The following is a 20,374-nucleotide window of genomic DNA, read 5'->3' as shown; positions in this document are numbered from 1 at the left end:
TCGAATAATCAGCAGCTAAGAGAGAAAATCAGAAACATAACTTTTCGGTCCAATTTTCTAAGTGTTTCTGCATAAGCCAAGAAAATATCTAAAGTACTAGGAGCTCCATCTTAACACTGGACTCCTGTGGTGGCCAGAATTTGGCTGCATTTCAAAATAATAAGCATTTGGTTCAGAAAGCGGCTTAAAGGAAATAAAAAGGCATAAAATCTCAATCATCCAATATGGTTTGTATTAGAATAAATTGATTACCCAAAACCTAACGTGATTAGCGCTTTGCCAAGAGGCTGGCAAGCAACCACTGTTGACATAGTCCAAATTCTAATCAGTTACTTGTAACAAGTGATTATTTAATAACCATTCACATTCATCTTTGCTCCTTCAGCCAAATGGAGGAGGAGAAGAAAGAGAAGAACCCTCAGAGGGAATAGAAAGAGTTCCAAGCTTTTTTTTCCCCCCTCTTTGTAAGTACAAGAAAATGTATCCATATGCAAAGAAAAATTCAGTGTTGTCAGTCAGACCGCGCACAGTGAAAAATCAAGTCACTCTTTCCATCCCTTTAGGTCTTAAAGAGAAGTTGACTTACTCAGTGGTCCTTTGAGTGGAAATATTGGATGAGGAGATTTGGTGTCATGACGCTTCTCCTAAAGAGAAAACTTTTTTTCTCTTGTAACATGTATAAAAGTATAAAATTACAAAACAAAAATTCAATTTAAAAAATGTTCCATTCTTTCTTAGTTGTACTTTATTGAGTGATGAATCCATTTCATCAAGCTTCTGAAATTCCAAAGATGTACTTTTAATCAAGTATACTGAATAATGATAAGCATGGCAAATTTAAAGAGAAAATTCAGAACATGTTTAAGACAGTAATGGTTTCCTAATAGACAATAAACTTTTAAAAAGGTTTTTGTTAACCACAGAGCAGCATTTTTTACTCTGAGGTATCATGATAAAGAATATCTCTCCTCATTTTTTCCTTGACCAGTTTTGGTAAAAACATTTGAAGTTAGTTTTTGGCTTTCTAATCTTTTATGTACTTCACAAGACACCCATCAACTATCCAAGTTACTATCCTGACATCCTATAAGAAAACAGTGTCTTTTGTAACTGCCTAAAAATGTGATAGAATTGTCAAAGGCATATGGAATTCGTTATATAAATCTTGAAAGTCAGTATTATTTGTTCTCTGATGGCATATGTTTTCAGCCAAAAAGTTAATACAAAGAAAAGTTATAAATGCCATTTGACGGAGAGACCAGACACAGCCATGCCCGTTTACCTGCACAAGCACCAGTGAGAGCTTCAGTGATATTATTATAGCAGTTCCACAGCCACTTGCTTTTGAATTGAACTGAGTGAGGTACCGAGGCCGACATTTCCCACCCACCGTACACACTGGAGAGCTCTGAGAGCAGAGTCAGCTACATCTCACCCTTTTTCCACTTTTTCCTGGAAGAGCTGGGCTGGGCTGGGCATCTCCAGCTTGGGCCAAGAGAGATCCTCTGAAAAGGACCCCGAGAAGGGTAACTTTCTCCAGGTAATCTCTGGTGCTCCCTGAGAAGTGCCCACGTCTGAGAAAATTGCTTCCACGTCTTAGGTACCTCAGGTTCCTAATCTACCAGTATTTGCTTTTTTATGCAAATAGAAGAAGGGCTTGCTGGGATGTTAAATCCATTCAGCCCCTACCCTCTTAGCCTCTGTTAATTGGCAAGCAAAGGTCACAATGGCCACTTGTCAAGACTGCTGTCAGGACCTTCTGGTGCACACTCCTACACTGGCAAGCTTCTCAGCCAAGATATGGAATTTGGAAGGGAGAAGAACTCTTTTTTTCTTACCTTTTAATTGAGGCTCCCTTCCTTCAAAGTCCTACTGAGAAACATTCTAACCCATGAAGCCTTCTCCTGGCATCTAATTAATTCCCTTGACTCAATTAGTTCATCTTATTTAGAGATTATAGTCTTAAAATGTTGCAATGAAAAGAAAAAAATATCCCTGTAGTCTCACAGGCCATGTCTGCCACTACAGGGGTAAGAAATCTAAAGTTTTGTGCCTCAGTGTTCCCAACTGTAAGTGGTTACTTGAGTATATTGTTCTTCATTCATTCATTTATTCAGCATTTGTTTCATGCTTAGGCACTGAGAATCAATGATGGCTTTTATAAGCTCCTCTTTCCTTGAGAAGCTGATAGTTTACTGGGATTACCCCCAGTGTCCCTATTTTTTTTCACGCTTTTATTCCTCCATTCCATTAAATATTTTATGAGTTCATACTATATTCCAGGCATTATTCTAGGCACCACAGGGGAAAAAAGAGGAAGAGGAGAAGGAAGGGAGAGAAGGAGAGATAAAATTCCATAACCTCATGGAACTTACTGGGGAGAGACGGATAACTTCTTTGAAAAAGAAGAGCTAAGATACTGAGCAGGTAATAGATACTGATAGCATAGATTGTATCAAGAGCTAAAAGAATTGGGGGAGGGGCACGTATGGATATCTGGCAAGATTTTCCCTGGCAGAGAGCATAGCAAATGCCAGTCCTAAAACAAGAGCACCTGGCACTTTAACAGAATAGCAAGGAGGCCAGAGAGGCCAGAACAGGAGGGTGAGAATAGGAGATGAGGGCAGGAACATGATGGGATCCCGCTCATGAAGGCCATGGAGAGGACGTTGACTTTTACTCTAAGGTAGAAGGGAGTCCACTGGAGACTGTGAGCAGAGCAATGACATAATTCCACTTTCTTTTAAAGGAAAGGCAAGACCAGTATCAGAGAATCTAGTTAGAAGGCAACTTAAAAAATCCAGGTGAAAAATAGTAGTGCCTTGGGCCCAAATGGAAACAGTCATGACAGAGGTGGGAAGAAATGGTTGGATGCCTTATATGTTTGTGTTCTGGGAACTCTTAGTACTTCCACTGTATTCTTTACTAAACTCTACTGTGAATGATTACTTTATCAGGACTGAGAGCTGCTGGAAGCAGTGGCTTTGTCTTTTCCCTTTGTACCTAAGCAGAATTCTCTTAATTTTATTTGTTAATTGCTTAATAAACATTATCTGAAACTTGAATGAACCTGGATCAGAATAGCAAGCTCAGAATTAGACCCACATGAATACAGTCAACTGATCCTTGAAAAAGGAGCAAAGGTAATTCAATATAGAAGAGATAGTCTTTTCAACAAATGGTGCTGGAACAATGGATGTTCATATGGGGAAAAAACCCAAAAGCTAGACACCTGTTACCTTTCACAAAAATTAACTCAAAATGATCATAGACTTAAAGGTAAAACATAACACTATAAAATTTCTAGAAGAAAGCATAGGAGAAAATCTATGTGCCTTTGGATTTGATAAGTTTTTAGACACAACACCAAAACACCCATGAAAGAAAAAATTGTTAAATGAGACTTCGCTGAAGTTAAAAACTTCTGCCCTGCAAAAGATACCATTCCGTAATGACTAAAAAAAAAAACCTGATAGAGAAGCAAAAGTAACTATCAAATGAGTAATGGCACATGATCACTGCTCTGAGCACAGAAGTTCTCAAGGGAGAAACTTTCCTCTGACCTCAGAATAGCCAACTTCAAGCCAAAGTCTCTCTGTCCCTAAAACCCATTTGTGCTCATGCTGAGCAATGTTGAAAGGAATATTTAAATCAGTTCTGCTGCTCCCACTGGGGCTTCTCCTCCCCTGCCAAGAGCAAGAAAGACCCAGGATCACTGCTTCCTGGGGGAGATGATGACTATAGTCTCCTGTGTTGCCCCCTCCTGTGATTTGGAAGGTGTCACAAGAGTGGGGCTGACTTGGATACTCCTGTTCCAAGTCATCCCCTCTTTCTGGGGTGCGGGGGGACAGGGAAACAGAACAATATCAACTCTCACTTGCTGGAAATGGAGATCTGTGGATTTTTTTTTTTTTTTTTGTCTTAAAGTATTAGCATCAAGCCTGGTAAACAGATTATTGTTGAAGGAAAAATATGATTTCTAGAACATGTTACTAATTCGGACACATTTGGTGGAAATTTTAAAAGGTAAAAAAATTAAAGAATTTTAAATATTTCTGTTACCTCCAAATACACAAGAGAATATGTGTGCTCTATATCAGTCACGGTCCAACCAAGATGTAGAAGTGATACCAGCTATTTAAACAGAGTGAATTTAACAAAGAATTGTTAACTAGATATTGCAGAACTGAAAAAGCAAACCAAAGAATGCAAAGGATTTACAGAGGTTGCAAGTGCAATCAGCAGTAACCATTCCTAAGACCAAAGGAACAAAGGGAAGAGGTGAAAATTATTAAAATAAAAATACCTGGAGGAAGGGCCTTGCAGGTGCTGGTTCTCTAAGGGCGGGCAATGAGGCTGATGAGTGTTGGGAGCATTGTAAATTGAACCCATTTGGAAAGCCTGTTCTCCCCAGATAATGCAGACAAATAGCAATCTAGAGCATATAAGACATTTTCACAAATTCCAAATTGATAAGGAATGGATACATTAGGTTCTACTATACCTGCAAAGTGATATAAGGTCATCTCGTTAAAAGAAAAAAGATAAAGCAGGTACAAACCTTCCGGGCTTCAATTTCTTGACCTTTCTGTGATTAGATCCTTGAACTATATACCATCTTGATTTCTCTCAAAGAAAAGATTGAAATTAGCTCTACTGGAGGTAAATAGTTAACAAACTAGTGGGAAGAAAGTGTTTGTCGTGTACCATTCTCCTAGATAATGGGAATAGTTCTGTGGATTCTGGGACAGAGATTAACCACATCAGAACTTTCAGTAAGATGCTCACCCGATCCATCAGTTGAAACAGATGTCAGCAAAGATTTGATTACTTATTAAGAAGGATTTGGTCTAGTTTTATCAAAAACAAGTGCGAGAAGATGGCTTTCAGTACCAGCCAGGGTTAAGGCTGAGAAATCAGTACATTTCTGTCAGTTTCTCACCCTTCTATGTCCTGATAAAAAAGAGAAGGCAACTGTCATCCAAGCAACTGTCATGCAAGCAAAAAGAGAAGGCAACTGTCATCCAAGCAAGAGAAGGCAACTTACTTATCATCAATAAGTATTTACGGGCTGGACCCTGTGCTTGAACTGGGAGTATAAAAATGTATATAGGACATTCTACTGTCCCCAAAGAGTCCTGGAATTCAGATGAGGAAATAGGAATATACGTTAAAAATATAGCATATGTAGCATTGTGATGGAACTGCTAACCAAATGAGGTCATGACCTCACTCCCAGCAGGTGGCAATAGAGGGTAATAGAGGTACTTCTTTTAAAAGATTAAGTAGGACTAGGGTAGAGGAACACAAACCAGTCCAAGTCAGTGTAGGATAGCATCGCTTGTCAGGAATGTGGTGGCAGAAGCTAAAACTATTAGTTAAATCAGAGTTGGAGTTGAAATAACCTGATTTTAGTTCTATAAATAAGCTTCTTTAAATAAGCAGAGGCTTTTTGACTATGCCTGGAAAATAGTGGGGGGGGGGGGGAGGTGTTTAAACAGCAGATAGAGCATTGGAGTGGCTTCCATGAGTTCGTGGTTGTAAAATAAGGACGTTGGCAGGCAATAGCTGTGAGATGGAATTCCAAGGTCTGCCCAGACCTGGAATTAGCAGTCCTCACAAGACAATCGAACTTCCAATGCTTGAATTGTGACTGTAAAACATCTAATGTTCTCTGGGTTGTTCTGATCCCCAACCTTCATTCCTTTCCCACCCATATCTCTTCCCAGCTGCTCAATGTTCCTCCTTCCCATCTTTTTTCTCTTCCCTCACTGTCCATCTCTCAGCATTTCCTGATCGTCACCATCAATAATGTATTATCAATTACTGTGAGATGATTATGGTATCTAAGCCAACCAGTCTTAAGCCCCAGGGCTCATTTACCTCAATCATTTAAAAAATTATTTTGGAGACTAGAAACCAGTTAAAGTGAACACTTAATGTATGAAACCAGAAAACAAGAGACTTTTTTTTAAGTGTTTATCTTTTTGAACTTAAAAAATATATAACAATAAACACAGACTTGAGAGGAAACCCTAATGGATAGCTATCTAACTAGGATGAGTGTGGTTAATAACCCTTCTCTGTTGATGTGTCATGAAAAGTTACATGAGAAAAAAATGTCTTCTCAAAATCTCTGTTATTTCTGATAAAAATAATTTTTGGGTTAGGGTGAGTTTATAGACGGTATTTCCTTCTATTCTTGAAATTCTCTTTTACTATTACATTGACTTAAAAGATGTTTTGCTTTTGCAGCGACCACTGCAGATTCTTCATCTGTATTCCTCCTACTTGATCTTCGGTGGGTGTGACCCTCTAACAAACCTCACTATTAAATTTCTCTCTAAAACTCAGTCTTTCTGTCAAGAGGTTAATTGTACCCAAAGCAATATGGTAGGGCTCCCATCCACTGTCATTTAGAGGGAATGCTGGGGAATTATTTGGAAAGTATGATACTCATACTCTGATTTTGTCCTGGTTTTCATAAATTGAATCAAACAAGGTTGTAGTTTGTACATATGAAGAGAAGGAGTATGGGAGAAGGAGAAGGTCTTAAAATTCTGACAGGTTCTATCTGAGGATTTTTTTTAAAATGTAAAGCCCTAATTGTGTAAAAGGTACCCACAGCCATGTTTGAGAGCTACTAAGAGAGAAGTTCTAGAGCACACAGAAGCAGCTCGAGTGTGGGTGTTGGCTTGGGGGAAAAGCCTGGTGAGGAAAGTAGAGCGCTTCTGTGAGCCTGTCACCAGAAACACTGAGTGTTCATGCTCTGTGCGTCTGTCCCCATAACTATTCCATTAACACGTACACACGTATATCTCTCTGCAGCTGGCACCCTAATCATGGCTTCCCTACTGGGTTTTCCTAGTGAAATCCCCTGGTCTTTAAGGCTGGGACTGAATGAAGGGATATTTGACCCTCGTAGAACTCAAGATCCGATTTTCTTGATGTGGTTCAAACTTGCTATTCCTTCCAGTGCTGTGAATGATCATTTCCAGAAAAAAAAAAAAAAAAAAGTGAAAATATTATTCACATTGGCCACATGCTCTATTTTTTAAAAGCACCATTCTGAGTAGCTGGAATGTAGATTTTAGGACAAAGTGTGGGATGCAAAGAAAACTATTTCTTATTCAGGATCTCAATTTCTTCATCTTCAAAATGATAAAGAAAACCTAGATAATTAAACCATATTATTATAATAGAAGTTATGGATGCCCCAAAAGTCATTTTATTTTTGGACTTGCAGCTATTTTAATTACCTGATGTTAAGAAAAATCACAATAGGCAGAATAATGAATGACTTTCAAGGTGGGCATTAATAGGCATTAGGAAATTATGTACTTTCTTCACATCCTCCCCTGTGTAATTTAGGTTTCAGACAGGTGCCCTGTGCCAATCCAAGCAGAATTGCTTTTCATGACAGACCTGGAGAAAGTAAGATTGTTAAGCATATGGGTTTCAAAGAGCTCTCTTGCTCAGGTAGCAGGCCAGACTCAAAGAAAGGATAAAGAGCGTAGAGATGGACTAACAAAAAAATCAGAAAACAGGCTTTGCAATTATATCAGGAAGCTTGTAGGTGAAGTAACAGAATTTCCTACTGGAAGTTGCTTTAAAAAATAATAGCTTATTTTTGACAAGAAACCCAAGGTTGGTTCAGAGGCTTAACGTAGTTATCAATGACCCACCTTTCAGACCTGGCATATGTGTTTTGGAAATGTTTTATTTCTGGTCTCAGAATTGGGTACTGCAGAGTGGTCATCATAACCAATCACTGACAAAAGGGAATGGAATGACCAGAATTGGCTTATGCTAATTTCGTTCCTTCCATATGGGCGGGGCCACATTTCCTGAGCAAATGCTGCCCAGCATCTGAACAAAAGCGAGTTCTGTTGGCAGGAAAGAAAGTGGCAGTGACAGTTGAGTAGGCAATCAACCATCTTTTCTGTCTGGGGTAATTTTATTTTTAACTGGCTGAATTTGGTTTAAAAAATAATTCTTCATTGACTACAACGCATGCCACATTTGGAAGATCAGTGTGAGACTCTTTGCAAACCAATATATTCTCTTCTTCAATGAGTTTATGACAACCTCATGGAGGAAAAAATTCTAAAAATTCTAATTTTGTTATACATGTTGGAATGAGATTTAGGATGCTAATTTGGGCTTCTGGTTTTTATAACAGCAGATTGGTAAGTGGAATGTGCAGTAAATCTTCTCAGTGAGAACTTGTTTTAACTTCTAGGAATGATGGGTATCTTCCATTCATTAGCTCTGCCATTAAAATCTGTTATATGCAAGTCCATGAACGTCTGGTATTTCAACTTGTCTCATAAGCTGAATACCCAAACCTCTGAAAGAACCTAACTGGGCAGAGCCAAGATGTAGCTCACTTACCTGCTCCAAGTCGTGGCTGTTTTCAAAGGAAAATAGTCACCTGTTTACAAATCAGCAGTAGCACTTCTTTCCTTCCCCACATGGCTATGATTTGGAGGAAAGTGACCACCAGCCTGCTGTGAAGGCATAAGCTATGGGCTGACCATAAATAGCGTAGGGGAGACAAAGCATTGTGGGCTGACACAGGGCACCCTCATGACCCTCTGCTGGCCCACGTCCAAGAAGATGACCATTAAAACAACAGGCAGATGGCATCCAGGACAAGTAACACCCTCATGTGGACTGCCCAAGGTCTAGAAGGAAGGAGCGGGCTCTCAGCCAGCACACATTCTGTTAGATAACACAGCTGTGATTTCAACACCCAGAGGATCGGCTCGCATTTAAAACTGAGAAATATCTCAATGTTTCCCTAAAAAGTCTGTAACTGTGGAAAGCTGCCATTTTCCTGCCTCCTTGGGGAAGGAAGCAGCATTGGGGAAAAATTCGAAGCGGGAAGAAGTGAAATTCCCTATGATTACAACAGTGTAACTTTTGCTGGAAACCATCTCTAACTAAGGGTTAAACAAAGCACATTTTCCTTAGGTGCGGAGTTGTCCTAAGCCCTAAAATAAAGGAAACTCCCGCCACTGGGTTCAGAATAGGAACCTAAAAAGAACTTATCAGGCTTCTTGGCCTCTTTCCTCTCTACCGGGGGGCGTAAGGTAATATATGAGGAGCTTTGGACGGGAGATCAAGTCTAGAACCTCAGTTTTGTTTTGCCACAAACTTAATAACCTTTTTGGGTGTCTTCTTGAGTGGCAAAATAGGACCCACTTCACAAGATTATTAAATATCAAATAAGATAAAGCATTTGAAACTGCAAGGATTCAGCTTGACAAATCTGGTATTTTTATGCATGTAAACATTACCCTGTGATCATCCTCAAGGCGTCCTAGAGGAGAGGAACAACGAAGAACAGTTACCTTATTCACCTCCCACATTCTTTACTTTGAGGGGATGAGGGCTGGTGGGATTTTTGTGCTGGAATTCAATCTGCAAGTCAACAAAAACGTATGAACTTCGGGGATATGCGTGTTTCCTCGTGATTTTCTAAAACATCAATAGAACATACCACTTACATTTACACACATAAATACATCAGCATTACACAGGACAGACCTTGCCTGCAGCATCAGAACCAACATAAAAGCCGTCCCTTTCCCTTTCATACCGGGACAGGCTGCTGCTAGAAATGTGGCAGACGGGAATCTGCGCACCTATTACTCTCCAGAAACCACTAGAAAATTCCTGTCCAACACCACAGGATGGGAAGGGTGGAACACACTAGAAAAATGGTTGAAGGGTAGAAAAATGAGTTTCTGGTAACTCAGTGCTTAAAATATATTTTTCCAGTAAAACAATGCTATAAGTGGAGGTTCTGATAGTTGAAACAAAAGTAATTCCCATTTTTAATATATTATGTGTGAACTCAATTAACTTTCTAAGCTTGAATTAGGCACAATTTGCAATGTTGTTTCTATAAAGAAATGTATTTTGAGTTCCAAATGGTCAGTTTATATGAACTTCAGCAACACAACTCATTTGTAATTAAAATTGCAGCAATTGTTTTCCTTGGGTATTTTTTTTTAAATAAATTTATTTATTTATTTATGGCTGTGTTGGGTCTTCGTTGCTGCACGTGGGCTTTCTCTAGTTGCGGCGAGCGGGGGCTACTGTTCGTTGCGGTTCGCAGGCTTCTCATTGTGGTGGCTTCTCTTGTTGTGGAGCACGGGCTCTAAGTGCGCAGGCTTCCGTTGTGGCACATGGGCTTAGTTGTGCCGCGGCATGTGGGATCTTTCTGGACCAGGGCTCGAACCCGTGTCCCCTGCATAGGCAGGCGATTCTTAACCACTGTGCCACCAGGGAAGTCCCCCTTTCCTTGGGTATTTTTAATGAGCCAACCAAAGAAAAACCAAAACCAGTGGACAGTACATTTGCAAGATCAGTAATTGAATGATATGAACAAATCTACAGTGATTAAACTCATTTGCAAAATAAGCATTAGTGGTTTTGAGAATGGTGAGAATTTTGTAGGACAGAACTTCATCTGAAATTAATGCGTAGTGTTGGATGAACAGATTTATCTAACAATTGTAAACTGCAATTTTAAAAATTATCTAATTATCTGTATACAGAATAACCAACATTTTGAGTGCAAAATCCTGTGTAGTTAAATAGTAACCGATTAATTTAATTATCATGACAACGTCAGGAGTATTATTATTATTCCCAATTCTACCAGAAGAAACTGGGGCATAGTGAAGGTCAAACTTGGCCCAAGGTCACTTGGGGAGCCCAGGCATTCTGACACCTGACTTTTAATGTCTACATTATACTAAACTTGCATATTCAAAGCCTTACAAATCTTTAGATGTTTCAAGTTTTCCACAACAGACTCTTTAAAAAGATTTGCTTTTATTTAAATAAATAGTGCTTATGCACTGAGTTAGTAGTTACAATTTTTAGAAGTTGAAATATATACCTTGTCTCATTTTATGGTTTTGAAAATTCAATAGAAGGTAACACAAGTCAGATGCCATCATCCTAGACTGAAGGACATCTCCATTGCACAGAGAGGAAAAGCTACTTCTATCACAGGAACATTTGTGCTATCCGAATTATTCTGGAACAGACTGCTCCTAGAGAGGCACAATATAAACAAGAAAGAGAGTGGGCTCTATGTTCACGAACACCATGGTTGAAATACTTCAACTCTCTGAGCCTACATCATCTTTTATCCAATAAGGATAATCCCCGTTTTGCAAGCTTGTTGTGAGGCACATTGTTATTATTAACAAGCTCTCTCGAGACATGAGTCAGAAGCTCCGTGTCTCTTACTTAATCTTAGCCTATGAAATGGAGATCCTAATGTCTACCTCACAAAGGTGTAAGGTTTGAGCAAACATGTGAAATGACTATAATTTTCCACACTGTTTTAAGTAGCTGAGCCATAGCTCAAGTGAATAGTGCCATTAGATACATAGCTCTACCTGGAGGTAGGATGCTAGTTTCAGGTCCTCAGGTTTTTCTAATTAGAACGAACAGCCTGGTTCTTCTGAAGCTACCCAAGTTCTATTCCCTCAGTGTTCTCTCTAGTCAGTGAACTTAGCGTAAAGCCCCTTCCTCTAAAGGGAAGGCAGCTTATGTGAGTAGAAGTGGGAGGGAGAGCATAGTCCCCTTTGGACTCCTGATAACTCCCAATAACACAAAGGGCCATCTCAGTTCCTACAGAATATTCAAGAGGGAAAAATCATCTCAACCAAGCCCCTCATTGTACAGATGAGAATCAAATCCCTAGATCTCTGGACTTGGTTATTTCCCCATATGATTTGTCAGCTGGGATCTTATTTGTGACTCACCTGGCTTATTAGGTACTTCAGAGTTGGGACTGTAGTGTATTTAGTTTTCATCCTATATGCAGCTCAGCTCCTAGTGTAATAAGTATTATTAGCTCAAGGAAAAGAATATTTAATGTCCTGGCTGTCCACTTATAAGACTGTGAACAATTCTCCACAATTATGAAAATGGAAGGCATGCTGAGTACTTCCTATAACAAGGAACAGCAACGACAGTCCACCTAGGAAAAGGTGAAGATGCTTTCAAGGACCCACCAAACCACCCAGCCAGGCCTATTGAGTGGAATCTTCCAAAAACTGGAGACAGCCAATAAAGCTGATGGCCTGATCCCAGCAATGTCTACTCTGGGCCATGCCCTTGAGCACATGGCAGCCTTGGGATGATTTATGATAAGGATATTGCACCAGACCACAACCTCGAGCAACAGAAAAAACAGGAGGAAAGTCAGGATACCACTTTCAGTGGATGAATGCTAAGTAGCTTAATATTATTGAAGCATTATCCAACAATAGAGGCCATCTGGCAAAGGACAATTTTAAAAGATAAATGATAGTATTTGTCAAGGTTTACACATCAATCTGAACTGAAAGTCAAGAGCAAATTATCTTTTACTAGCTCATGTCCTGGAAAACATCTTTACCCTGATTCAAGGACACAAGGACTTGTTCCAAAGTTTTTGGAACTGATATGGCTCATAATGCCTGCATATTTTCAAAGCCCTGTCATCCGTAAATGAGCTGGAAAATACCACATACTTGTATCCTTGCTGATGGGATTTAATGGGCACACACAATGTGCTAAGCGCTGGCTGGATGTATTATATGCCTACATAATCTTCATGACCCGTATTCCAAATCACATCTTTTAATATAACTGAATACGTTCACTAAATATAGTAGTATCGTTTGTTAAAACATTTTTACTTTTATAAGAGGCTGGTGAAGTTAGCAAGAAATGGTACCAATGTTCATAGTATATTTATATTTAGGAATCATTTATACAGAAAACAAAGGTGAATTTTTTAATAGAAAAAAATGCCATATTTTAATAGAAGATCACCATTTATCAGAATGCATACCAAAATACTGCAACAAATTGGTCTTCAACAGAAACAGCACAATGACAGAAAACTCGATATGCTACACTTCTGAGGAGTCTGCAGCCAGGGTAATTGGAAATCAACACACAACTCCCACTACCCCACACACAAATATGTACAGGTTATATAAGCCAAGATTTAGAAAACACATTGAAAGAGGAGGGACACACCCACATATGTATTTGTGTGCATGTTTTCCTTGAAAACATATAACATTGTTTTCTTTTGTTTTACTCAACTCAAAGAAATTCTTGATCTAAAATTATTTCATGCTTAACACTATAGAAAGGAAATACCATAAAGCAAGTTTACATTTTCCTGGGAGCTGTTTGTTGCCAGTAAAAAATGTTTTGCATTTTTTCAGTGTAAAAATCCGCATAGAAACAGGAGTTGTTATATAGTGCTTGCCATTTGTGTTAACATTACCAAAAAGCTTTATACAGGACTATTATACATTACAGAAGAGGAATATCAATGAAGAGGTAATCAGTGCTTCCAAACTTTTCTAACTGTTATACAGGGGGAGATCTAAAGAGTCCAACATATTTAGATTTATAAGGAATTGTTTTCTTCCCTCTGATAATGTGCTCCCTGAATAAAGAAAAACCCCACAGACGCACTGCCTTCTATTCAACTACAGCCACCTTCCAGGGGTGCTGACACACAAGGGCCCTTCTACTGGACCCTACAGTTCTCACTGCCCTTGGACTCGGGGCCAGCTTCTGGGCTGGGAGCCAGCCGGCCTTGCCTGGCCCTCAGGCCCTCCCTGGGGCTGTCAGCCGAACTTCTCTCAGGAAGGTTACTGATGGAGAGAGATCTGGTGGTGGGTTCTCGGAGGGCAGTGCCTGAATCCACTGGGCTCTGTTGAGTAACCTTGACCTGCAACACAAGTGTCGTTGTTAGAGGTTTAAATCCCGTTCACATTTCTACAACGTGAAAAATCAAGCACTTAGATAACCAAATTTGAAGTTAAATTCTTCTTCTAGGAGTTATACACAGTTTTACTCTTTCTTCTTCCCTGAAAACAGGCCCCCATCTAACAGAGAAGCTAGAGAAAAGGGTCGGACACAACCTCTGACCAGCCGCCTTGCAAGCTTCCCTTGACACCTCTGACGGCCGCAAACTCACTCCCAAGGCCAGTGTGACATTCTCAGGTCAGAAGGTACGCTCTTTGAGGGCAAAGACTATGTCCTCTTTACCTTTGCGTCCATAGTGCCCAGAATATGCCTACCTGGCAAACATTCAATATTTGCCTAAATAAGAACCCAAAGCAGCTTCCATTTATCTTATCTGAGCCCCTGCTGTCATTCAAATGAACGTATTCCAGATGAGTAGTACCACCTTCATAGAGTGGAAGCTTTATTTACAACATTTAAAAGACCTAGAGCCTCCTCCTCACATACCAGCATTTTAATCATTCCCCTTACATTGTTGTTTTATTTCCATATTTGGTTTATGGCAGAAGGGCAGCTATCTAATAATAAAGTCCAGAAAAAAGTAAATTCCCTTTCTGATGTCCTACCTTTTAAGAGAAAGAGGGAATCTCAAAAATGTGAGACTTTAAGACGTAGATGAGGGCTTCCCTGGTGGCGCAGTGGTTGAGAATCTGCCTGCCAATACAGGGAACACGGGTTCGAGCCCTGATCTGGGAAGATCCCACATGCCGCGGAGCAACTAGACCCGTGAGCCACAACTACTGAGCCTGCACGTCTGGAGCCTGTGCTCCGCAACAAGAGAGGCCGCGATAATGAGAGGCCCACGCACCACGATGAAGAGTGGCCCCCGCTTGCCGCAACTAGAGAAAGCCCTCGCACAGAAACGAAGACCCAACACAGCCAAAAATAAATAAATAAATAAAAATTAAAAAAAAAAAGAAGTAGATGAAAGGGCAGGGTAGCTGGTAAAGTCGAGATTTTTTTGAGGTTTCCACGGTAGCGAAAAAAGATATGGGGTCGGGAAAGAGAAAGAGGAGCAAGACAGAGGAAGCACAGAAAAACGTCACTTAACCAAAGCGAAAGGCAAGAGCAGACAATTCAGGTAGGAAGATTTGTAAAAGAAAAAGAGGAAGGACTCTTAACAAGGGTGAAACGTGCTCAGTACCAAGTCTGAGAAGCGGCTATGGGACACATCACTCCCTGCGCAACGGATTGCCAGTGACCTCCTTCTGAAGCAGTAAGAAGAAAGAATGGAAATTATTTCCCCGTTTATATTCTTTCCATAGGAAGTACGTGGTCTTAAAAGGCAGCTAAATACTCTTCATTACAGAAAACATAGTAAATCTGGCCGACAGATCAGATCCCTGGAAAGCTCGCCTCTGCCTCAGATGATGTGCAGGACATTTAAAAGGAGCAGCCTTGAAGGCTCAGGACTTAATGGAAAATTACTGTCCATGGAAAGCTGAAGGAAAAAAAAAAACAGAGTTTTACTGGCACTCCTCTTTCTTTTCTTTTCTCTCTTTTTTTTTAAAAGTAGAAAGTGATACAAAAACAGACTTCTCTTGAACCCAACAGATGCAGGAGAATCAAACCTTTAGATTCACCATTAAAAGCAGGGGGATGGGGGAGTGGGGGGTGGAGAGATCATGCTGGGGAAAGAGAATTTAAGCTACTCAATTCCTGAAACCCAGTTAAATAGCCAAAGTCCACCCTTTGGCCTCCCCCTCTAGACTCAATTTCTTTGATTCTGAATGAGGAAACTGTAGCCGGTGATCAGAGTTTACACTCTGGATTTGATCCTCAGGTTGGTTAGTTAGCCTCAGACCTATCCATAACTAGGTGAGGTCGGACTTACCAGGTACTTAAGCTATTAAGTGCACCCATGCCCTAACTGTCTTACAGACTGTGTCTGCAGCCACAGTGGGGAGAGGGCAGGTATGCAAATGGCTCATTGGAAATGAACCTCATTAGTAGGAATAATGGCTAAGACCCCACAAAACTGCTGACCGACTCTGTGGTGACAGCTTCACCATCATCTTCTACAATTAGTGGATGTTCCTCTGGAGCTGACTACCAACCCCAGATTCAGATCAAGTCTACACACAATCACGACTCCCTTGTTCCCAGCAAACTGGGAGCTCTGGGCTTATTCACCCCAGAGACATAACAGAGAACAATCCTCACCTAACCTGCATTTTACCCATGTTCCCCTTTGAACTTGTCAGATGTCACTAAAGGTTCCGTTAAACGATCTAGGAAATCTCTCAACACTCAGCCAGTGACTTCAGGCAAAGGCTCATAATCCCAAGTTTCTAAACTACTGCTTTAGGAAATGACACCTTGCTCTCTCTTTTTTCAAACTGAATGATGAAATATGCTCAACACATGAGGTAAGCATTTTATAAGGTGATTCAGAAAATGCTGAATTAAATTAAAAATCAATAGGCTGGGGCTTCTCTGGTGGCACAGTGGTTGAGAATCCGCCTGCCAACACAGGGGGCACGGGTTCGATCCCTGGTCCAGGAAGATCCCACACACCGCGGAGGAACGAAGCCCGTGCACCACAACTACTGAGCCTGTGCTCCAGAGCCCGTGAGCCACAACTACTGAGCCCGCGTGCCGCAACTACTGAAGCTCATGCGCCTAGAGCCTGTGCTCCACAGCAAGAGAAGCCACCGCAATGAGAAGCCCGCGCACCGCAACGAAGAGTAGCCCCCCCTCGCCTCAACTAGAGAAAGCCCGCGCGCAGCAACGAAGACCCAACACAGCCAAAAATAAATAAATAAAATAAATAAATTTATATATATAAAAAAAAAAATCAGTAGGCCGGGTTTCAAAGGCTTGCATCTAATCATGAAGTCCCCTATAACCTTCTTTCAAGAGGAACCACCCTCCATTCATGTGCACAAGTGCACAAAATTGCTTAGCAATTCATAACCGCTGGTGCCTACTGCAGCCTGTAGCTAAGGCAAGCACACAAGTCTGCAGGCAGCCATGGTTATCGCTCTGTCCTCAGCAGATGCGACAGCAGCGTGGAGAGCAGGCCCCCTAGCGTGCAAAGCTCTCTTTCTTAGATAGTAAGTCTAAACTCCACATGGAAACTGCTTTAACATCAATTCCTCATGAAAGAAGGGAAAAATGACCCATATGATGATTTCATGAGGTGATTTCCTAACACACCTTTAAACATCTATTATTGCAATCACTTCAGGACATTCACAGCTCCATCATTCAACAAATATCTGTATTAGACATGAGGACACAGGTAAACTGTGAACATAACCAGGAACATCACAGAAGTCATACTGGAACTCAGAGGGCAGATATTTAGGCAAGTAATTACAGTGAAGTGAGCTGCCATGAAATAGCAGGAGGTACAGGGTACTACCTATGTGTCATGATTTCCTGTTCTAAAAGAGCCAAATACTTCATTTCAGGAATTAGCTTGTGGTTAATAGCTTTAGTCAAACCTGGAAGCTTTCACTCTTTAAAGGTGCTAGTTGCTTTATGGAAAAGAAGCTGTTCTTATGGTCCCTTGGAAAGTCAGGACCTACTCCAGTGTACTCTTCAGTGTTCGATTGCTACCAGCATCCAAAAGTGAAATCCAAATGTGAGTGAGTGAGTGAGTGAGTGAGAAAAAAAAAAAAGAGAGAGAGAAAGGTGGGTGGAGGGGTGGGGATGGGGAAGAAATTTGCACAAAATAGTAGAATATTTCTAATACAAGGCATGAATGGGCCCATTTTAATGAGTGAAAGAAAACCTCAGACCCTTCTTCCTCACTCCTGAGTTAATCAAATTTTTATTATAATGTAAGTTATGAACAAACTTAATAGTAGGCATAAATTCCTTAATCCTTAAAGCCCTTATACATCAACATAGCAAATGTGCATATATGTTCTTGCTTTGATATAACTAATCACCAGTGTCTTTGTATTTGGTGTCTAAAATCCTACTGAGGAGCATGCCTGCCCACTTAAGAATTACTACATTACACAAATAGGATTACTACACTTTCAAAGCTTTGTTGGCTGGTTCAAGGTAATCATATTGAATACTTAAACTCTGACAAGTAAGCAATCAACGTAAAATCACAACATTAAAAAAAAAAAATCTGTGAGCCATTCTAGAAACTTCCAACAAGATTCCTGCAATCCCTAGTTTGAGAAACAGTGGGAAAAGAGCAAGACTGGAGCTGAGAGAGAGAGTCAGTATTAAGTCTGGGCAGGTTCAATCTTTGTAAGTCTTACTTTCTTCCTCCTTTTATAATACTACTTACTAGGAGAGTACAATAAAATAAGAAAATAAAACTTGAGTTCCATAAAATACATATACTTTGCATACATAAGTGGTAGATGTGGTATGGATTATTGTAATGGGACAAAGATCTGTGAAGCAAATATCCTCTATGCTTTAAATAACGGGACTGGGCTGTTTGCAAGGTGCAGAGAGGTCCCTAAGATCCCAGCCCTCCCTACCCTCAACAATCAAAATAGAGACATTCATAAACAGAGCTACTTTCTCCAGACGTCTACTGAAATATGTGCTCTTTGTAGAAAGTAAAGGAATAATAAAACACAAAGAGTCAGCAGCTGGGGGGCAGATGGGTGAGAGGGAAAACTGTGAAGCAAGCAATGACCAGTACCCGTGCCAAATCCTTCGATGGTACTGCCTGAAACTTTCTTACGGACCCTTTGAGTTCTGATCTAACAATGCCAATTCCGGTCAAACGATTTATAAGTGGCCGCTGGGTCAAGGACAAGATTGTGCGGCAGGGTAATGTGATGTTTATCCTCGCATCTGCTCGCTACTTTCCTCACTACTGACTTCTTTATACCCCAGGGAGAAGGTCAGACTTTGAAGAGCTCCTGAGTCAGAAGGCGCAGTGTCAAACCCTCGCCCAGATAATGCTGTCATTTCCTGGATTTCAAACGGTAGATACATGTTCACTGTAGTTTACCTTTTGTGATCTGCTGCCACCAGCTGTTGATTTGGAGGTCTCAGCGAGATTTTCTTTGTCGAGACTTAGGGGGGATGGTGCTAACTTCTGCGCAGCAAGGCGGGGGCTGGTCCTTGTCACCATGGTTGTTCTCCGTAGGATGTATGGGCTACTCTTTCCTGTTGGGATGTCGGCAAACCCTAAAGGCAAAAAGTTGACTGTCAACACTGCTGGCTCTAATTCTACCTACGGTGGGGGTACTATTCACTAGGTGAAGTTTGAGCAAGGATAAGGGTGACTCCGAAAACACTTTCTCCTAGCCACAGTGGACAATGGACACACTTTATTCAGTTACCCTGGAGTCATCAAATTGAATAAATCACTAACAGGTTTTTTTTTCTTATTAGAATCATAAGAAACCACATGGGGAAAATAACATTAAACAGAAAAAATTCTTCCTGCTCCTTTTATGTGGATGTCTTAACTCGCACTTTTCTAAGAAGAACACACCAGCAGGCCTTCCTGTAAGATTTGGATTAGAGGGGGAAAAAATGGGTGAAATGGAAAGGAAAGAGATAAAAGAAAAGGTCTGCTCTTGTTGAAAGGGGGAAAATGTGAAATGGTAACAGCTACTTGAGGTAGAAAAACTAGGTGGGAGGAAAGATTTGACCTTCCTCTGCACTCCTCATCACCTTCCACAGAGGGAACTGACAGGACCTGTGATGACCGAGAGGAGAAGGGCAATGCCAAGGATACTTAAAGAAAGCATGTCACACACAGCATTAAAGTAACTACAGTAACTACAGCAGCATGTGGTTTTGCTTTGTTTTTAACCCTTTAACTACAAATAAAAAACAGAAACGAGAAAGAGATAGCTAAATATTTAGGGGTTAGATTTCCTAAGGGCTAGAGTTACTCAGAACAGTGCTTCTCAAATTATCTATGGCAAAAAATCGGTTTTGATATTTTGTGGGGGAGGGGTGGGAAGTAATTTCCCATCTGCTGTGGAATGATAACTTTTGTATAGTACAATAAGAATGAATCTAATAGAAAACTGATTATGTGCTTGAATGTTGCAACAATAGCAAAGGGCTATGAAAATTTCAAACTCTTACTCTTGATTCCTATACATTGTTTTGATCATGGAGCAGTGTAACAAACGTTCCTAGACTGGCCCCCAATCTCTGGTCCGCACTTGGAGGACCGGTGGGTTTTAAAAAAAAAAGTGGTAAGTGGCTTCAGCCAGGGGTCCAGCATCATCAGGCCCATCCTCTAGCTCACCCACTACCTGGGTCACACATGACTAAAGGTGGGAAAGCTCGAAGGGTGTCTTTGATTTGGGGATTTTTCAACACAGAAATACCAATTTCTAAACAGGTTTTTGACAGCCATTTTTCAAATCTCCTAGTACTTTTGGTACTGTGACATGAGTAATTAGATCTTAGCCATTCTCTCATGACAGAAAAGAAAGTATATACCTAACCAGTTTAACAGTGGACTATTGCTTCTGAAGGTCAATGAGTACTGTTATGCAATAACCTAAAAAATAAATGCTTCTGTCTTTTTGTATGTGAACTTTTATGAGCACTTTCAAAAGAACACAAATACTTTTTG

The 20,374-nt window shown here is 40.5% G+C and overlaps 1 protein-coding gene across 1 annotated transcript in view; it reads right to left on the bottom strand.

The window, feature by feature from the left end:
* Positions 1–971: 971 nt before the first annotated feature.
* The window catches only part of CENPF (centromere protein F), a 77,229-nt gene continuing 57,826 nt past the window's right edge, over positions 972–20,374 (bottom strand). Inside the window, exons 19-20 of the mRNA XM_082398957.1 lie at positions 18,782–18,960; positions 972–13,768 (exon numbers count right to left, since the gene is read on the bottom strand). Of these exons, the coding sequence (XP_082255083.1) occupies positions 13,565–13,768; positions 18,782–18,960 (383 nt within the window). The 3' untranslated portion in view covers positions 972–13,564. The remainder of the gene's footprint in view (positions 13,769–18,781; positions 18,961–20,374) is intronic.

Source organism: Balaenoptera borealis (assembly GCF_965194805.1).
Source record: "Balaenoptera borealis genome assembly, chromosome: 1".
In the NCBI taxonomy this organism is placed as follows: domain Eukaryota; kingdom Metazoa; phylum Chordata; class Mammalia; order Artiodactyla; family Balaenopteridae; genus Balaenoptera; species Balaenoptera borealis.
Note: the sequence above shows the minus strand (reverse complement) of the source record. Positions and strands in the feature narration are given on the sequence as shown.